Here is a 19,754-nt window from a genome sequence, read left to right as displayed (position 1 = left end):
GCATCCCCATCCTTCTTCCTTCCAAACTGTAACACATCACACTTACCTGCATTGAATTTCATCTGCCACGTGTCTGCCCAATTCACCAATCTATCTTTATCCTCCTAAAATCTTTTACTATCTTCTTCGCTGTTTCTGAGTTTTGTATCATACGCAAACTTTGAAACTATGCCCTGTAAACCCAAGTCTGGGTCAATTATAAGTGCAAAAAAAATCAATTGTCTTCTATTTTCAGTTGGTATGTTTATTGTATTCTTTGGATTGTTAGTCCCAACGTTTTTGAAATTTTCTCAAACATTTTCCTTCTTGAAAGAAAAGCTCAGGAAACGAGATGTCAATGGATGCAGGTTCAGAGAATGAAAGGCTCTCTCCGGAAATGGCTGAGGGGCGGGTTGCCTGACGGGAATGACGTCACGACGAAAGCACTCTATCCGCTGAAGCGGCGCCGAGATCTCGCGAGAGGCGAGCGCGCCCTTTGTAGTGACGCACATTCCGCTTCCGTTTCCCAGTATGCTCTCTCTAAGAGACGGGAATGGCGGAGTATGGCAGTATCCTCACCCCGGCGGCGCTTGGCCTGAACGCCGGACACTCGCCCGGACCCAAAGTGGAAGCTTTCGCCGACGCGCTGCAGAGGGCACGGCAGGTAAAGGAGAAACCCCCGGCCCGCCCCGGCTTGCCTAGGTTCTGAGCGGGAGTGGAGGTGGCGGCGGCGCCTGTGGGAGAAGCCTCTTGTGGCGGGCCGGAACCGCCTCCATTTGCAGTACCCCCCCCCCCCCCCCCCCCCTCCCTCAAAAACCTCCTTCCTCCCCTTCCTCTCACTGCCTTACAGAGGGGGCAAGACACATGGCGCACGGGGCCCAGGGGCAGCTTCAGCCACAGCTGATATCCCAGTCCCTCCAAAAGCCAAGCTGGGCATCAAGTAGAAGCTTTACTTTTGTGCCAGCCCCCTGGATCAGCTCCCTGAGCCTGCCACACTCCCCACCGCTGTAACCTTCCACACCAGGGCATTAAATCCACTGCATAGCACTGCCCGAATTCTGCTTCGAGATGTTTAATAGAGAGTTTCAAACTTCAGATGGGCTTTTATTCCCATAGCCTGCACTGCTGACAGCGTTTCGGGTGTCCTAGCCCTTAATCTCTACAATAAAGCAATATATGCCCATATATTAAAAATGCAGTAATTTGATAGCCTTTACTACAGTTGTATCTGAGATCCAAACATTATTTTCCATTTTGGTGAACTTGACCTTCCATCTGTGGCCCAGTCACTGGTTATTTGCTTATACATGGTGCAATCTCCTTAAAACTTTGTCTGAATTTCAATCTGGGAATCACTGATTTCAATTAATTAGAATTCCATAATCAGGATAAAGTTGGGGGGAAGAAAATTTGTTAGATTATTACACTCAATTTTACATAAGAAAGCAAAAGTTTGAGTTGGTGTAAGTCCTAATATTCTGCCATTCATAGTAATTCTGCTGTGCTTTTGACATTGGTACAAGGCAAATTTAGGACTGGTGTTCTTCCCATTTCATGATCAAAATGTAGGATGGGATAATACACACACATGCCCTGCAGTTATTCGAGGCACTTGTACACTTTGAAGGGGGCAAACTAAGTTTTCTGGATATTTTGTAACTTAATATCATTAAATGAGTGGAGTCTCACTTAATGTAAAAGTTTAGTGCATGTGTCATTTTTAAAATTGGCATCTCCTATCTTAATTACACATGGTGAGTCTTGAGCTTTGTAATGATTTGTTATATGGGTGAGCTGTGATTTAATTCCTTAATATAAGGTTGGTTTGATTTTCCCGTAGTAGGAAAATTAATACCAGCAGTACCATTCCTTGAAATCCAGTATCAGGCATATTTCTAAATCTATACATAATAGCTTTGTACTTTATTAAGACATCAAAGATTTATGATAGCGAAGGAGGCTATTTGCCCTATCACCCCTGAGCTCAGCTGAAAAGAGCTATCCTGCCTAATCCCACTTCCAAGCTCCTGGTCCATAGTCCTGCAGGTCACAGCACTTCAAGTGCATATCCAACTAGGTTTCTGCCTTTCAGGCAGCCTGGGTGAAGAAATTTCTCCTCAACTCTCATCTAATCCTTCCACCAATTGCTTTAAAATCTGTGAGCCCTACTTATTGACTGCTAAGGGAAATAGGTCCTCCTTGTCCATTCTATCTAGACGGCTCATCATTTTATACACCTTGATTAAATCTCCCCTTGGCCTCTTCTGTTCCAAAGAAGAAAACCCCAGCCTATCCAGTCTTTCTTCATAGCTAAAGTTCTCCTTACCTGGCAACAGGATTATCAATTGTTTGGCTGAAAGATTTATCATAAAAATACTTCTCCAAACTGTTGAACCAGTGGAAAACCTCACTGGTTCTCTCCTGGAATCCCTGTCTGAACTTTTAAGAAACTTCAGATACCAAAAGAAAGACACTACCATCGTATGAGTATATGTAGCAGCAGAAGTAACTTGCCAGGAAGTTGTCAAATAGAGAACACTACAGAAACCTGGTGATATGAACAGAAACTTAAGGGATCCCCCCACCAGCATCCCATTGTGGACCTCTTGGAGATGAGGGACCAGTTTGAAAGCTTATGCTTTAACAAAGTTATTCTGGTTTATTATACCAACCCTCTTTCACCACATCTCTCTCTCTCTCTCTCTCTTCCCCCCCCCCCGCTATTCAACAGTCAACCAGTTATGCCATGTGGATATTGTGCATCAAAGTGCTGACTATATCACAGTGACAATTAGTGGTTAAATAAATCTGCAGTTTTATCTAGCTCTCTTAATTTTTTTGTGCACTTAACTAAGACCACATTCGTGGATGTGATCGCAAGGTTCCAGTTTTGTTTCAGCAAAATATGCTGTTGTCCAAATATCTTGATAATTGTTGTAATGTCTTGAAAGAACTCATTTTAGATAGTGAAGTTGAAGGTGATGTCTATTCTGATGGGTTCCATAAGTGCTCTTGATTCAATTGAGATTAGACCCCAGCTTTGACAAGCCTTTTTTTATAACTTGTACAATCTGTTGTCTATTCGCCAACAAAAATTAAGATTTTGTGCCTCAAGAATTCAGAACTCAAAGATTATGGTGTCACCACAAAACCATTTGCTCTCTGTTCTTGCATCATTTTCAAAGGAAGAATTGTAATCTATGTGCCAGATACACTGCAATCAGTTGATTTGATGAATGTATTTGTCAGCGTCAGAAGTTGAGTTGTATGAATTTGCCACCTGCTCTTTAGGGTGTTCTCTTGCCATGTAATTGTTCCCTAGTGTCTATTCTGTTGAGAACTGATATGGTATGTATTCTTCCCTGGCATCTGGTATTGATACTTGATTTAATCTTGCAGTGCTTATGCCACAGTATATGGAACAGACAAGTCATCAGTCACTGCAGCAAAGGAAAATTGGACGAGACCCCAAAGCATTACTACAACCTACCAAATACATATTTTGAAGTAATCAAAAGCTATATTATCCTCGGGCTCAGAGGGAAGGTTATAATCAAATTTAGACGTGTCCAGGGTCATCTGACCATCCCAAACCCTGATGTGAATCATTGCCTTTTAATCACCTTCATAATATCCATTTTTAGTTTTTGTTTGCAGTTTTGCGCATTACTTTTATATACATTGTATCATTACAGCCCATACAAGTTGTCTAATTAGAGGGTCATTTGGCCTATCTTGGGGATGTATGAAAAATGATGACCGAGTTGTTGGTTTTGCATGCCTGATGTTTCACAGTGCACTAATGTCCTTACAAGTAGTCGGATGCTCTTAATCTATGCTTGATTGGGGATTGGTCCGGTTTGACTTACAAGTGTGTTATGGAATGGCTTTGTGGATTAGAGCTGGACTTGGCAGAGACCTTGAACAGTGTAGTTTTATTTTTGCTTCATTAACCAAACCAAAATAATATTTCAAAGTAAACAGTTTGCATTTCATTACGTGTTGCTCCAGCACTTGTTTTATTGCATTTTCAATGTTGTCACTAAAGCTTAATTACCAAGTAGACATTAAATATAGGAAAACTTGTACTAATGGCATTAAGGTGCCATGATACTGTGCCTTTATCCATGACTTTAAACTATCTACTACTTGGGGGTCTGCAATTACTAGTTGTTTGTCATAGTATTGTGTTTCTCAAAATGCTCTCTCAAGATCAAATCTTGACACAGTCTCTATTATCATTTTTGACCATGAAGCGTGAAACTTCTCCCCTCCCCATATCATTTACTAAAAAAAATTGTTTTAAAGACTCTGCAGTCTGTGGGGCATTTTCAGTGGTACTTAGAACCACTCAGTGTACCTTTCATCCCTTGAATGTTGGAATAAACTCGGATTTGTAGATTGTTGTAGAGACAACTTCTCAGGTCACTCAAAATAGGGAAAGTTGTATTTCTCTGTACACAACATAAGAAATAGGAACATGAGTAGGCAATATGGCCTCATGAGCCTCCTCCACTATTCAGTTGGATCATGACTGATTTTCGACCTCAACTTTCCCAACTATCTCCATAAATCTTGATTTCCATAGAGGCCAAAATCCTATCAGTTTCAGTCTTGAATGTACTCTGTGGCGAGCACCCACAGCCCTCTGGGTTGGAGAATTCCTAAGATTCATAACCCTTTGGGTGAAGAAATTTCTCCTCATCCCTGTCCTAAATGGCCGACTCCTTATCCTGACACTATGACCCCCCCAGTTTTAGATTCTCCAACAAGGGGAACCAGCCTTTCAGCATCTACATTGTCAAGAATCAATGAGGTTGCCCTTTACTCTTCTAAACTCGAGAGTTTAGAAGACAATCTGTCCTCATATTTAAACAATGTTTGCTTAAAAAGAACCTATATGTTAAGCAAGTACTGTACATGTTTAAATAAAGGTTACATTCTTTTAATGCAATCGCTATTTGACCTTGTATGTAACTGCTGTAGTGTAATTCTTACTTTTTTAAAAACTTCTTGTTGGCAATTCTGTTGACAGTTTTTTATGTGGATGCTAAAGCCTGATACAAGCACTGTCATACAATTATAATTTTGGTGTCATAGTCAGGCGTGGGCCAGCATTTTATTCCCACACTTTGTATTCCACATCAGTGCAGCTAGAACAGCTAGAATTTCAACCAGTGTAAAAACTTTTGCAGGCTTAAGTAATAATCTCCCCCTATATCTCGCTCTCTCTCTCTCTCTTCTCTCTCTCCCCACCCCCCGCCCTCTTTCTTGAAGCTGCTGATGCTAGATTGGATATTGTTTCATTGCTGAGCATTCTGTAGTATTTTATTCAAGTTACCAAAGTTTACATGTGGGCTGAAATGGTGAGTGTTGATGGGTCATTTCACTGTTGGGTCTGTCACAACTATGCCCAATTTAGTCCATACTGGTGTCCACATGCACAGATTTTCCAGCGAGCAAGTGCAGTATTCCCTTTTATTTTCTCCCTTCCTCTCTAGCACTAGGATGCACCTAAGGTGTCACCTTAGCTGATCCAACATTGACCAAGCCTACAACGTTTCTAATGTAATTGAATTGGAACAGATTCCTCAAAGGTGGAATTCAGATAATAAGCCACTTCAGCTTTGCAGTCATTATGCCTACACCAAGCGTATTTAACAGTAGCAGTTTGAGAAGTGCATTGGAATGGCTGGGTGTTTATCCCTTTGCATCTTCTGATGATGGTTTTCCCTCCCTTAGTGAATAATGTAATAAATGGGTCCTGACATTTGGATACAGGGTACCATATAAACCAGAACAGTTTTATTGAATTATTGTAATGGGGAGGCTCAAGCCATGAGAAGGCTGGCATAATTCACAAGCGTTGCAGTGTTTTTAATTTCTTTTTATGCCCTGAATTGTCTTCCAGACAAATTGAGGGTTCAGTGTGACGATGAATTTTCACAAGAGGGATTTATTTCATTTTTACAGATTTTAGTCATTTATTTGCAAGCAATTCAGATATGTTCTGGTGCTGCTATGGAGGATTCCAACTCTGTATCTTATCTGTGGTGGAGCGGAGAGCGATGAGGAGACACTTTGTGTATGTTCTGCCGGTGACATGTCTGTAGAATTTAAGGTCCTGTATGATGCCTTAACAGAATTTTGTATGATAGAGAATGATCCAGACTAAGCTATTCTGCAATACTTCAGGGCACTGATGATTGACTAGCCGGCTGCATATTAATGAAACCTGGAATGTTAGACGTTATTAGGAGCATGCCTTCAGATAAATGTGTGCCAGTCCCCAGAAGGTCAGGCTAGTCATAGATGTATTAGATATTGGGATTCTTCCCCAGTACTGAATGCTGTTAATATATGTGTGTTTATAGGTAGAAAAGCTTTAGCTGTGCCCCTGCTCTTAGCTGGCATCTCTTAGCCTTGTCATCCTGCAATAGCTCCTTTGGACACAAGCAAGTGGGTGTGTCTCTAAAGGGCGAATGTGCCCCCTGAGATGGGCAAAGAATCGATCTGAATTTTTTTCAGTAACTTGGTTAGGAGACTGTTGAATTTGGTGATTGCATGGATCAGACACCTAGCTGATCCAAAATATACGAGATTTTCTTGCCTTTGGGTGCTGCACAAATGATTTCAGACAAAGTACTGGCAAACAGGACATTTACAAAGTAATTATTAAGAAGTAATTCAATCCCCTTTTAATCGGTGTAGTAACTAAATGGTGGTTTTTGAAACTCTCTAGCCTGGGTGCAGTTGTGATATAAAGTTGCCTCAACTGTGTTCCACCAGCACTCTGACCCCAATGCAACAGCAGACATGACCACTTTTCACATTGTCCTCGAGGCAACGGTGATTGAGTTTGTTGATGTTGAGGCAGCCAATGTAAGATTTTTTTTTAAGCCTTTCACAGGATGTGGGTGTTGTGGCATGGCTAGCATTTGTTGCTCATCCCTAATTGCCTTTGAACTCCGTGGCTTGCTAGGCTATTCCAGAGGGCAGTTAAGAGTCAACCACATTGCTGGGGGCCTGGAGTCACCTGTAGGCCAGATCAGGTAAGGATGACAGATTTCCTTCCCTAAAGGACATTAGTGAACCAGATAGGTTTTTACAATTGATAATAGTTATCGTCATGGTCACCATTACTAGGGCTTAATTGAACTTGAATTTCACCAGCCGCCATGGTGGGATTTGGACCCCTGTCCTCAGAGCATTAGCCTTAGCATCTGGATTATTAGTCCAGTGACATGACCACTGCGCCATTGTTTCCATGTGATCAGCTCTGTACTGCTCAAACTCTTTGTATAGGATTCTTGAACCCAGCGAGAACAGTTCAAAACCAGGCCTTTGAGGCAAAAATAGTCCTGAGAAAAAGTCAAATCTCATTAATGCGAATGACAAAATAAAACATTTTGGACTAAGCAGATTTAGAATCCAGTTCACTTGACAAGCTAAAGAATTGCTGCTGTTGGACACACCTTCTACAGTAAGGGGATAATTAGCTCCAATATTTTCTTTGTACTTACCGGATCAAGACAGAATAAATCTACCTCGTGACCTTCCTAGAATATTGCAAGCAGTAGATATACGAGTGACATCAGGGCCATAATCTCCTTTGGGATTCAGATGATAGCTACAAATAGTTTGTGTATTTTATGATTCCATTCCAAACTTCTTCAGGTGATTACAGCCTAAAAACGTGTGTATATGTGTCTGGTATATACTGATGTTATTTCCTCATAACTATTCTTACTTAAAAGGATCATATTGCAATCACAACTCCTTTGGTGTGAATATCATTTTACATTATCTGGCATATCTTGTCTGTTACCCGGATAAATGTCTGTTACTTGTTGAAACAAAAATAATTCAAAGTTTCTCCACATCAGCTATGAAATATGTATCATGATTCACAAGTTTTCCGAATGGCTTGGTGTATTTATCTAATAAGTAAAATTGGCTTCAATATCCTAGGTTAGGAGTGGATGAGACTCTAAATAAATGTAAGACTCAGTAAAGATTGGTTCTAGTACTTTCCTTCACCAACTGGCTTACCAGAATAGAACAGGAACAGCCAGAGCGCCACATGTTTCTTGCTTCACACTAATCTGTGCTGGAATTGTGTATGGATTTAGATCACTGATCCAGGACTAAAAACTGTGTTGCCTTCAGGGGTCACACAGCCTATGAGTGTCAAGTGTTCTGTTGAGTAATTGCTTCTTGGATGAGTTGCTGGAGGTGCCAATGGAACGGTGCCTTCCCAGGAAGTCATCACCTTCGATAGAGAAGAGGAGGGCAAATCCTTCCTTATCACAGAAGGCCATGAATGGTTATAAGGCTGTAATCGGATCTCTGTTTTGGATAAAGCTATAACCCTGAAGAGCTTTGCTCTTGTTGTTTATGATGCCTTAGCTCTTTTTTTTTTACTGTTTGCTGCCTTGTAGTTTCCATTTTCAAAGAAATAGGTTATTGTAGGTAATTTTTCTTGCAGTGTGTGGCATGCTGGTGTTGTGGAATCAGATGTTTTCTTCTTTACTTCCATCATTATGAGCCCACTTCCTGGTCATGTACTGAAGGGGTCAGAGTGCTCTAACACTCTCCCAGCTTCAAGCCAAGAAGACCAGCCTTTTCCCCCATTCAGGTGACCTTGAAATTAAGGTGGGATGGAATCATTGGAGATGTGGCCTATATCAAATCTTCACAGTAGAATTTAGATTGAGAGTAAGTTGGTTTGGAACAGCAGAACAAATATTGAGGTTTATTGTAAAAGTTTATACCAATGCATGAACGTCCATGAATTGAAACTTTACAGGATATGGTTATCACAGTTCTGCCTTCCATCTCTCACACAGCTTCAGCTTTTTTTTAGGGAGACCAATTAAAATTGGTTAACATTATATGTTATTTTGTCACTGAGGCTTAATTAAAGATTCTTGTCAGCTTGCCTGTGGTCAGGGGGAACTGGAGTATTGAACTTGAAATGATAGTTTAATCCTTTACGGTGTCCCTCAGTTGGTATTTTAACATTAATGTTTTATTCAGCAGCCATATATTCAGCTGAATGGTGTTTGTAATACTAAGTGAAGGTCTTCAGGGTGTCTGTTTTTAAAATCAGAAAAAAGCCTGCTGGAGAACTGCCAAGTTAAATCTCTACTTTTGCAATTTATTAGAAGGGCTTTCTTGAGCTGATGGGCTTGTACTGATTGAAGAGAAGTATCCATCCTGGTTTCTTCATTGATCCTGTGTATACCAGTGGACATTAAGTCATCATGAAATGACCTAAGACCAGGATTGATGGTCTTTAGCTCTGAAGGAGAGTCATATGGACTCAAAACGTTAACTCTTTCTCTCTCCACAGATGCTGCCAGACCTGCTGAGTTTTTCCAGCATTTTATGTTTTTATTATATATTATATTGATGTTGAGCCTGGTTAGGTTAATGGCAAATGACTGGAAGCGACAATACGCTGGATTTTGGTATTTTGCGCATTAAAGTGGGAATGTTTCTAAACCATTATCATCTCTGGATGGTGCACTTTTGATCATCAGGATTCTTTGCTTTTGCCTCATTTAAGTTTTTCGCTTTAACTGCTCCATGTCATTGATAGTAATTAACCTACCACGCAATGTGATTATTTGCACTTTAAAGAGGAAATTGCTTCACTCCCATTACCGTACAGAAATGTCAAACATTTGTGCATCTTCACACATTTGCATCGGCAACCCTGCTCCGTACTCGATAGTTTATTTTTCATAAACCACCACTTCCTTCTAAATGCATGTGACTGATCAGCCTACCTTTCAGGGGAAATTGCTTATTGAAGTAAACTTAAATGTTCCCTTCATCATCTTGAAAACTTCAAAATTGATCCAGGGAAACTTCTTTCACTTTCTCTGATTCAAACACCAGAAGACCAAGGTAGAAATTGGGGAGTGAGGATTGAGAGAAGCAGTTAGGCAGAACCTTTGTGGGCAACGAATATAGATTCAAAGGGCAAGGGATATATATTCTGGAGAAAATGTGGAGAAAATTAAATAGGGTTGGTGGCGTCAGACATTGGCTTTTGGGCTGGTTATGTATTCCCTATTCTTGCAGACTTTCACTAGCTTAATTGTTGCCCATTGAGATGTTATTTTTTACCTTGATGCAGATATGTGCCCCTTTGAGAGGTGAGAGATGCTTGCTATTGTTTAATGGTAGAAAAACAACGTGACAATATTTTGAGAAGCCCCAAACTGCCTTGGAGGATTGTAATTTGAGATTTCCTGATGAATGCTTAACTGGCATATCATTTCCATTTCGCCAAATGGCTTTTTGCTTAAATGGAAGATGACAGTTCATTAAGGGAGTATTTAAAGTTTCCATAAATGTTTAGAAACTCCTACAGAGAGCTGAATATTGGATTGTGTGGATATCTGATTTCCTCCTTCAGAATATCGTTTTTGAAGTTGTCACTTCTACTCTTATGTAGCTTTCTAATGCAGTGCAGCAAATACTGTACAGTATGGTGCACCATTTGCAAAGATATTTTTGGAATCACAGGTTGGAGGCTGATAGTACAGCTGCTGCACCCTGTGTTGTTTTGTTTCAGCTGATTTTCCTTCCATGGTGGTATTTGTTTTTTCGCATGTGACTCATTTATCCAGTTGATGGTCTCTCATCCTCCATCCCCAGTGAAGTCGAGTTTGCCCAAAACACTTGTTGTCTGTACCCTCTCCAATAACAAGTGATGCTTGGCCATTCCTATATACCCCCGTCCTCACTCGTTGGATCCCAGTCACCCAATGCTTGAAATTTTTAATTCCTGATGGGCTTTAAATCCCTCCAAGGCCTTGATTGTTCCCACCTGTAACCTCTACCAACTCGAATGCTCCCTTGCTGAATGCTTCTTTCTGATTTTGGCTCCTTGTGCATTCCCACCCTCCTTTCACACTACCATTCATGCAAAGCGTAGTGGAAATCTTTCTTAAGCTGTTAAGCTTGATCAATTGAAAATTTTGAAACTGAGAGTAATGGGTAAGGGTATTTGAACCAAGGCGAGTAAATGGAGTTGAGATACAGTTCTGCTAGTATCTCATTGAATGGTGGAACAGGCTCGAGAAGCTCAATTGTATTCTCCTGTTCCTGTGTTCCAGTGGTGACCAGGTCCTACTCCTCAAACCTTCCTTCTCCTCCTATAAAACTCTAGTTAAAAACCACCCATTGACCAAACTTTTAATCACTCCTAGTCTTTGTTTTGACTTGCCTGTCTTCCATAGCCCCTATGGAGTAACTTTGGAGGTTGCTATGTTAAGGGTGAAATAACTGCAAGTTGTTATTGACACCAATTCTGTTCTCTATATTTTGCTTCGCCCGGCATATCTTTAGGAAAGTATTGTATCAAAAGTACCATGTTTCTAATATGCGCTGTTTTGAGAACTCTAGTGTGCAATTTTGGAACTCCATATGTATGAACTCCTGATCAAGGCTGTGATATAATTTGAAAATATGAAGGGAAATGTTATTATGTTCAAACTGTTTGAAAATATTTTTTGATAAGTGAAAGATATAAAGTTTATTATCTGCTACAGTTTTTTCTTGTTTATTCAGTTAGTCTCCGGTTGGTACTTGGAGTTACAAGGTTGGGGGTTAGATCCTGCATATCAGGGTCAGGTCATGTTCTGAGTTGAATCTCCAGTGCGTTCCTGAGGCGTGCTTCATTGTCAGAAGTGCTGTTTTCCAGATGGGATGTGAACCTAGTCTCCTTGCTAATTTTGATTGTTCTGGTGGACATTAAAGATCCCACGACGCCATTTGAAGACTAGCATATCACGTGCTAATCAAACGTTCCTCGCCCAACCACTCTGGTCGGTCATCTAGTGATTGTTGTGGGAGATTGCTGTGTCTAAAATGGCTGCTATGTTTATCTACCTAAGCCACAGTTGATTGGATGAAATACTTTCACATTTCAGTGTGATGGGAAGTATATTTGTTATAAGCAGTTTTCAGCGCTTGGTGGAAGAACAGTAGTAATTTACAGTGGGAGTGCAGATGGTTGGGCAAAGAGCACAAGTACCTTTTTAGTGCAGGTTTTAAGGTATGAGGAAGGTTTCCGAAACTTTCATATCAAGGGCTTTATTATATTCCTGTGTTGCCTTAAGTTTTTGGAATGCTTCAATTTTAATATTCTTTTTTTTTCCAAGCTCCTGTTTGAACCCATTCCAGTTTTAGATAACATTGTAGGACACTGTAAATGAATGGGAGAAAAGGGGTGGTGGGGGTTGGGGGGGGTGGGGGTTGGGTGGGGCGGGGGGGAGATTGCTTATGGGCAAAGTTTAAGTGGAGCAGGAGAAGAGAGAAACAGAGGAAGTAACATTCAAAAGTGAATGAGATGTAGTCTGGATCTTCTGTGCTGCACAAACAGAATGTGAGCGATAGACCTGTATAGCTCGATTTCTCACTGAGCTTTTGAATTGAATTCATGAGGAAGTAACCAGAGGAAGTTGAGTGTTTACCTGTTCAAGAGAGGGCAGAGCTAAGTAAGCCACAGTACTCTTGTCTGCCTCTCAGCTGGCTTTAGAGAACGTGGCAGGAGCCTAGAAGCAGCTCCACATCCTATCCTCTTAGGAGTTTGGATTGGAGAGTAGTGATTGAAAATTTATTGGATGTGAACTTGAAGCATTCCATTTGATTTGGTACATCTGTAAACATTGGACTGTTTGACTTTTCAAACTGACAGGTAGTGGTACAAAAACAGATTAGAACAAATAAGAACAAGTGAAGATTTCTTCAACATCAAGTGCCCTTTTGTAAAGAGTGCTTTGATCTCCCACCTAAATTCTGCTGTAGTTTAGTAGCTTTTGCTGTGGGCCAATCATTTTTGGCTTCTGGCCTGCTGCCTAGTGCAACTTCTTTCTGAGCCCTGTAATCCCATGCTGGATCAGTTGTAACACTGGGCTAAGAATTGCACTTTCAAAATGCCAGCCCAGCGATATTTCTATTAATATATGGAGAATGAGTTGAATTTGTGCTACCAATCTTGCTATCTGCCAGCTCCAGCCACTTTCTGGGTGAATTATTTCACTCTATCCCTTAATCAGTTAGTTAAGATTAAGGCCCAAAACTCCACCAGATAAGTGATCCAACCCCCTCTTTCCCCCCCCCCCCCCCCCCCCCAACCCCAAATTGTTGTAGTAAGCTCTTCACTGTCTCTCTTGGTTTCTTTTTCTCCTTCTCTCAACCAGGAGTTCACTAAAGGCAAAAAAAACTTTAAACACAACCTGCACAAATAGTTTGTTTACCTAACTTTGAGCATTGCCCAATTTGGAAAGTAACAGAACTTCTGCTTATATTTATATCTGTCACGTGTTCTGTAAGCTGATATCTTATTAACGTAGCCCTATCACTCACCAGAACGTCACGCTCCTGTTTATTGCTACTGCTTACCAGTAACGAGTGGAGCAGATAGTACCTTATGCTTGCTGGGCAGATTTGTTCAGAGACATTACGAGAAATGTTCCTGTTCATCTGACACAGTTTGTGTTTTTAAGTCGGGCATTCGAGGTGGGTTAGAAAGCAATCACTTAGATTCTGATGGTTATTTCGAGGTAGTTTTATGTGGTCAGTAATAAGACCATATATATGTTGCCTGTTTGTTGTACAGCTAATTTGTATTTTGCATGCTGTATTGATATATTTTGGAAAGTAATATTTGCTTTAACAATTTAACTTCAATTTAAAATTGTGTATAATAGCACAGCAACCTGTGAATTGATGAAGGATAATGGATGTTGATGGGTGTAGATAGATTGTAGGCTCTAATGCGATTGCTAGACATTGTGACTTACATAGTTTAATTTTTTTTAAAGAACACTCGTGTTGGGGTAGTCACCGAGGGGACTTTGTTTAGAGTAGCACATGATGTTATGTGTCAACGTTTATGCATTTGGCTGTATGTGTTATGACCAGGGAAAGTGGTTCATTGTGGAAAGTGATTTGTTATCACTGGGGTTCACGAAGAAGCTGTGAATTTGAGTGCATTCAGGCCTTTTTGTTTTGCAAAAATAGTACTCTGATAGTAAATCACTCAGGTTTTAGGGATTTGTCATGAGATGCTAAGCTGTGTCAATCATTTTACCGGGTTACAGCTAAGCAAATGACAGTCTAGAGTATAAATATAGCATTGGTATATATAATGGGAAATAAGTTAGAGGAATGTGTGCAGATGTAAATTATTTAATATAGGTTGCTCTGTAGATTTGGAAAGATTGTTCTTAGTGCTGTTGCTTCAATGAATCCTAAATCAATGCCAAGGTCTGTTGTTATCAGTGACTAGAGATATGTGCAATTGAATGGATTCATTGGTTTCAACTTTACATGGCCTGCAGGCTTCCACACTATGCACCTGAAAAACCCACAAAAGACTTGCGTGTTACAGCTATAGATATTATTGTTCTCTGTCTTCTCTCCTGAGTATGATGGATTTCCAGCTGGCTTGGCAAGATGTGCAAATTTAAACTGCTGTAGTGGGTGACAATATTGTAGATTGTGTGAGGAATTGAAAGTGCATTATTCCACGAAAAAGACTTGATTTTAAAGGTGTAGATTAGAACGGTGTGCGAACAAGTACTTTCTTCCTTTTCTCCGATTTTGAAATGTGAATGAGACTAGAAGTTGAGTCTAGAACTAGGGGACGTGGTCTAAAAATTAGAACCAGACATTTTAGGATTGAAGTTAGGAAAGGGTGGTAGAAGTTAGGAGCACTCTTCCACAATTGCCACTAATGCTAGTAATCTTAAACCTGAGATTGATAGATTATATTATGTGGGGCAAAGGCATGTGAAGTTCAGTCACAAATCAGCCATAATCTCATTGACTGGTGAAAGACACCAGAGGCTGAATAGCCTATAATCTGCGAAGTCTCTGGGACTATGTGCAGCAAGGCCACAGGCTTCGTTAGAATGTGGGCATACTATGGAGCGATTTCCCTAGTTTTTTTTTATTTGTTCATGAGATGTGGGCATTTATTGCCCATCCCTAATTGCCCTTGTTCAGAGGGCAGTTAAGAGTCAACCACATTGTTGTGGGTCTGGAGTCACATTTAGGCCAGACCAGGTAAGGCTGACAGATTTCCTTCCCTAAAGGACATTAGTGAACTAGATGGTTTTTTTTACAACAATTGGCAATGGTTTCTTGGTCATCATCAGACTTTTAATTCCAGATTTTTATTGAATTCAAATTTCACCATCTGTTATGGTGGGATTCAAACCTGGGGTCCCAGACCAATAGTCTCTGAAATAATATTCCAGTGACAATACCACTGCCACCACCTCCCCCAATGGTTACCAATGCTTTTAGGGCCACTGTCTGTGTTTTTTTAAATGCTTTGGGTATGAAAGGGAAACCCTGAAGATTTTTTGGGGCATGTAACATTTTCATGCTCGTGTGGAAATATGCCATGTTAAAACTTGTGGAAAATACTAGTCCTATTGCATACTGTTTGAAAATGCAAATTTAATTTTATATGGATTGTTACAAGTACAGAGGAAACTTTCGCATTCTCTATTTGGCACTGAGCTGTCAGGATATGACTGACCGTTTTAAATCTTCCTAAATGAGATTAGTTGCTTCATTTCCAGGGTCACCTTACTATTGGCATTTCCGTGAGTCACACAGTTGGTATGAGCATTTAGCTCAGTGACTGGAAACTTAGAAGAAAGCCTGGTTGCTGTTAATGAAATTTAAACGGTAGCCCATAATTGTTGGAGTGAGCAATTGTGATAGCACACCCATATTGCGATTATTTTTGTATTTCTGTGCGTGATGCAAGTTTATCATGCAGAATTCCAGGGAGCAGGCCATATCATTTTTGCTGACCCAAATTATTACAATTAAGTGTGTGCATGAAATGTCTGAAAATTGTTGGGATTTATGGGACCAGTGATACTACAGGTACTGCCCTCAGACTGGTACCTGTACATTGGGGCCTAAGTCACTTGCAGGCTTCTGTGTCAAATTCAATCTAGGGTCAGCTGTACACCTGTGTTTGTTGCAACATCAGCTCTCTTAACATGAGGAATTAAGTTTAAATGGTTTCCCAGTGGTCCAATAGAATACCATCTAATTTGCATTCAACAATCTCCATAACAGAAAGCAAAGTACAGCAGATGCTGGAATTCTGAAATAAAAACAGAAAATGCTGGAAATACTCTGCCAGTCAGGAGAGAGAGTTTTATTTCAAAGCTGTAACTGTGACTGAGATTAGATGAGAATCTGTGGCAAAGAAATTAGATCTGGTGTGAATTTTGCTTTGTATGGTGTAGTCCTAGTAAGATTCAAAGCATGTTTATTGAGTGAATGTAGAGGTGGAGAACTTGGTAATCCACCAAGGTTCCATCTTTTTCCCTGCAGCTCTTTGAGCATTGCCTCATCTGGGATACATTGATATCTAGCTTTGCCTTTCCATCAGTACTGTAAGTTGTGATTCAGTGGTAGCAGTATCACCTCTGCCAAAGGTTAAGGGTTCAGTTTGCACTCCCTGAAGCACATAATCTTGGCTAACATTCCAGTGCAGTACTGAACTGTTGGAATTGTCATTTTTGCAATGAGACTTTAAAAACGAGGCCCCATCTGCCCCCTCAAGTGGACGTGAAAGATCCCATGGCACTATATCAAAGATATGCAGGGAAGTTCCTCCTGGTGTCCTGTTCAATATTTTTCCTGCGACCAATGTTTTAAAACAAAAATCAGGTAATTTACTACATTGCTGATTGTGAGACCTTGCTGTGTGCAAATTGGCTGCCACATTTCCTATGTTACAACAAAGACGATGCTTCAAGTGTTCGTCTATGTCTGTTAAATGCATTGGAACACCTGAGGTCGTGAAGGGCTCTATAGAAATGCAAGACTTCCTGTAATAACCTCCATAACTATCACTGTGTCACTGCCCCAACATCAAGTCTTAGATGAATCGAGCTTTGTGTCCTAACTTTGGGAAGACTAAAACTGCCGTTTGTGTCTCAGGAGAAGGTTTGCAACCTAGCCTCCGGTCTACCCTCCTGTTTGAGCTGAGTTTTAAATCCCATATTCTGTCCATTGCAAGATCATCTATGTCCATTTTCTCAATACTTGCTCTTCTCTCAATCCTTCCTAGCCCTATTGGGCTCCTCTAAATGCAAGATACTTCTAGCTGTATCTTCAGGATAGAGATAATGCACTTTATGGTCTGATGTGCAATGGTAATTGCTGTAAATCTGCTTAAATTTGATTCTGTTCCTTTAAATGTTTTGTTCTTCAATAAGTACTATAGGTCATTTCAAAGGCACAGATATGATGGTTACCTGTCCGCTGTGTCCATTAGTCATGCCTGTAGGGCATCTGTAGAACAAAGAGGGTTTAATGTGCTAATATTTGGATAGTGTCAGCCATGGCTCAGTTGATAACACACTTGTTTGAGTGGATTAGGATGTGGGTTCACGTAGAGCTGAACACAAAATCTAAGCTGGCACTACCAGTGCATTGCTGAGGGAGTGCTGCACTGTTGGAGCTGTTTTCACGTAGATGAGATGTTAAACAGAGGTCCCATTTGCTCTCTCGGGTGGGCATAATGGACTCTGTTGTACTATTTCAAAGAAGAGCAGGGGAGTTCTCCCTATCTTCAAAGATGGTTTAAGCCGTAACTTGGGCAATATTGCATCAAGAGAGCGGTAATTTTGACAGTTATCGGGAGAGTCAGAGACGGTGTAGCAAACTGACGCGTAAGTGGCTGAGTTTCAAAGTTGTGTTTTATAATGTGTTAGAGTAGCAGAAATATGTTTGTTTGATATTCTGAGGAGAGTGATAACCCCTGTGATTATTGTAAATCTGCGGCTACATTTGCATGATTTGCTGTTCAATAAAACTGACTAATAATTTATAGCCTGAGGCGCAGTCTGTTTATTCCGGCTCTCTGAAGTTGAAGAGGTCATGTTACGTGTGATGTATCCTGTAAGCTAGAATATAGCGATCAGGATTCTCTTCCTCTGCTATATTTAGGTAGATATTCAGTGTACAGTGAGTAAGTGACACTAAAATTAAATACCTAGATTATATAGCCATAAACATCAGACCAGAACTAGATTGACCTGTAGTGATATGCTTATTAAAAATAAACACCGTAAACAGGCTAGACATGGCCTTGACAGAAGAAAGCTCTGAATTTAATCTTTGGACTTCATCTTCGCCTATAAGACTTCAGTATCTTAATTTCGTTAAAATAACCTGTCTGCCATTCGTTAAAGGATTTCTGTATTTATTGGAGTCCATTGGAAATAGTGGCAACTTCCTGTTAAGCAGTTCACTTTCCTGCAGTCTTTCAACATATAGGAAGTTATTTTATGGTACTAACTTCCTTCAAGTAATTGTTTTTTATTCATTCGTGGGATCTGAGTGTCGTTGGTAAAACCAGCATTTATTGTCCATCCCTAATTGCCCTTGAGAAGGTGGTGGTGAGCCACCTTCTTGAACCGCTGCAGTCCATGTGGTGTAGGTACACCCAAGTGCTGTGAGGGAGGAAGTTCCAGGATTTTGACCCAGCGATAGTGAAGGAATAGCAATATAGCTCCAGGTCGGGATGGTGTGTGGCTTGGAGGGGAACTTGCAGGTGGTGGTGTTTCCATGTATCTGCTGTCCTTGTCCTTCTACAGCAGAGATCATGAGTTTGGACGGTGCTGTCAAAAGAGGTATGGTGAGTTGCTGCAGTGTACTGGTGGTGGAGGGGGGGTGAACATTTAAGGTTGTGGATGGGGTGCAGATCAAGCTTTCTGCTGGCTGGTGTTGAGCTTCTTGAGTATTGTTGGAGCTGCACTCATCCAGGCAAGTGGAAAGTATTCTATCACACTCCTGATTTGTGCCTTGTAGATGGTGGACAGGCTCTGGGGAGTCAGGAGGTGAGTTACTCTGCAGATTTCCCAGTCTCTGACCTGTTCTTGTAGCCACAGTATTTATACGTGTGTCTGTGTGTGTGTCTGTGTGTGTGTCTGTGTGTGTGTCTGTGTGTGTGTCTGTGTGTGTGTCTGTGTGTGTGTCTGTGTGTGTGTCTGTGTGTGTGTCTGTGTGTGTGTCTGTGTGTGTGTCTGTGTGTGTGTCTGTGTGTGTGTCTGTGTGTGTGTCTGTCTGTGTGTGTGTCTGTGTGTGTGTGTGTCTGTGTGTGTCTCTGTGTGTGTGTCTGTGTCTCCGATATCTGATTTGCAAATGCTTCTGAACACTGCAATCATCAATGAACATTCCCACTACTGACCTTGTGATGTGATGAAGCAGCTAAAGATGGTTGAGCCTAGGACACTATCCAGAGGATCTTCTGCAGCATTATCCTGGGCCCCAAAATGATTGGCCTCCAATAACTGCAGCCATCTTCCTTTGTGCTAGGTATTACTCCAACCAGAGAGGAGCTTTCCTCTGATTCCCATTGACTTTAATTTTGTTAGGGCTCTGTGATGCCACACTTCATCAAATGCTGCCTTGATGTCAAAGGCAGTCATTCACCTCATTTCGGAATTCAGTTCTTTTTTTCCATGTTTGGACCAAGGCTGTAATGAGGTCTGGAGCTGAGTGGCCCTTGTGGAATCCAAGCTGAGTGTCTGTGAACAGGCTATTGCTGAGTAAGTGTTGCTTGACAGCACTGTCAGTGACACCTTCCATCATTTTGTTGATGATTGTGAGTGGACTGGGGCAGTAATTGGCCTGTTTGGATTTGTCCAGCCTTTTGTGTATAGGATACACCTGAGCAAGTTTCCACATTGTCAGGTAGATGCCAGTGTTGC

The 19,754-nt window shown here is 40.9% G+C and overlaps 1 protein-coding gene across 4 annotated transcripts in view; it reads left to right on the top strand.

Moving 5' to 3' along the window:
- Positions 1-505: 505 nt before the first annotated feature.
- The window catches only part of fubp3 (far upstream element (FUSE) binding protein 3), a 91,283-nt gene continuing 72,034 nt past the window's right edge, over positions 506-19,754 (top strand). For all 4 annotated transcript variants that reach the window (XM_078550057.1, XM_078550056.1, XM_078550055.1 and 1 more), the window contains exon 1: positions 506-643. In XM_078550057.1, the coding sequence (XP_078406183.1) occupies positions 533-643 (111 nt within the window). In that variant the 5' untranslated portion in view covers positions 506-532. The remainder of the gene's footprint in view (positions 644-19,754) is intronic.

Source organism: Cetorhinus maximus, chromosome 10 (assembly GCF_964194155.1).
Source record: "Cetorhinus maximus chromosome 10, sCetMax3.hap1.1, whole genome shotgun sequence".
Classification (NCBI taxonomy): Eukaryota; Metazoa; Chordata; class Chondrichthyes; order Lamniformes; family Cetorhinidae; genus Cetorhinus; species Cetorhinus maximus.
Note: the sequence above shows the minus strand (reverse complement) of the source record. Positions and strands in the feature narration are given on the sequence as shown.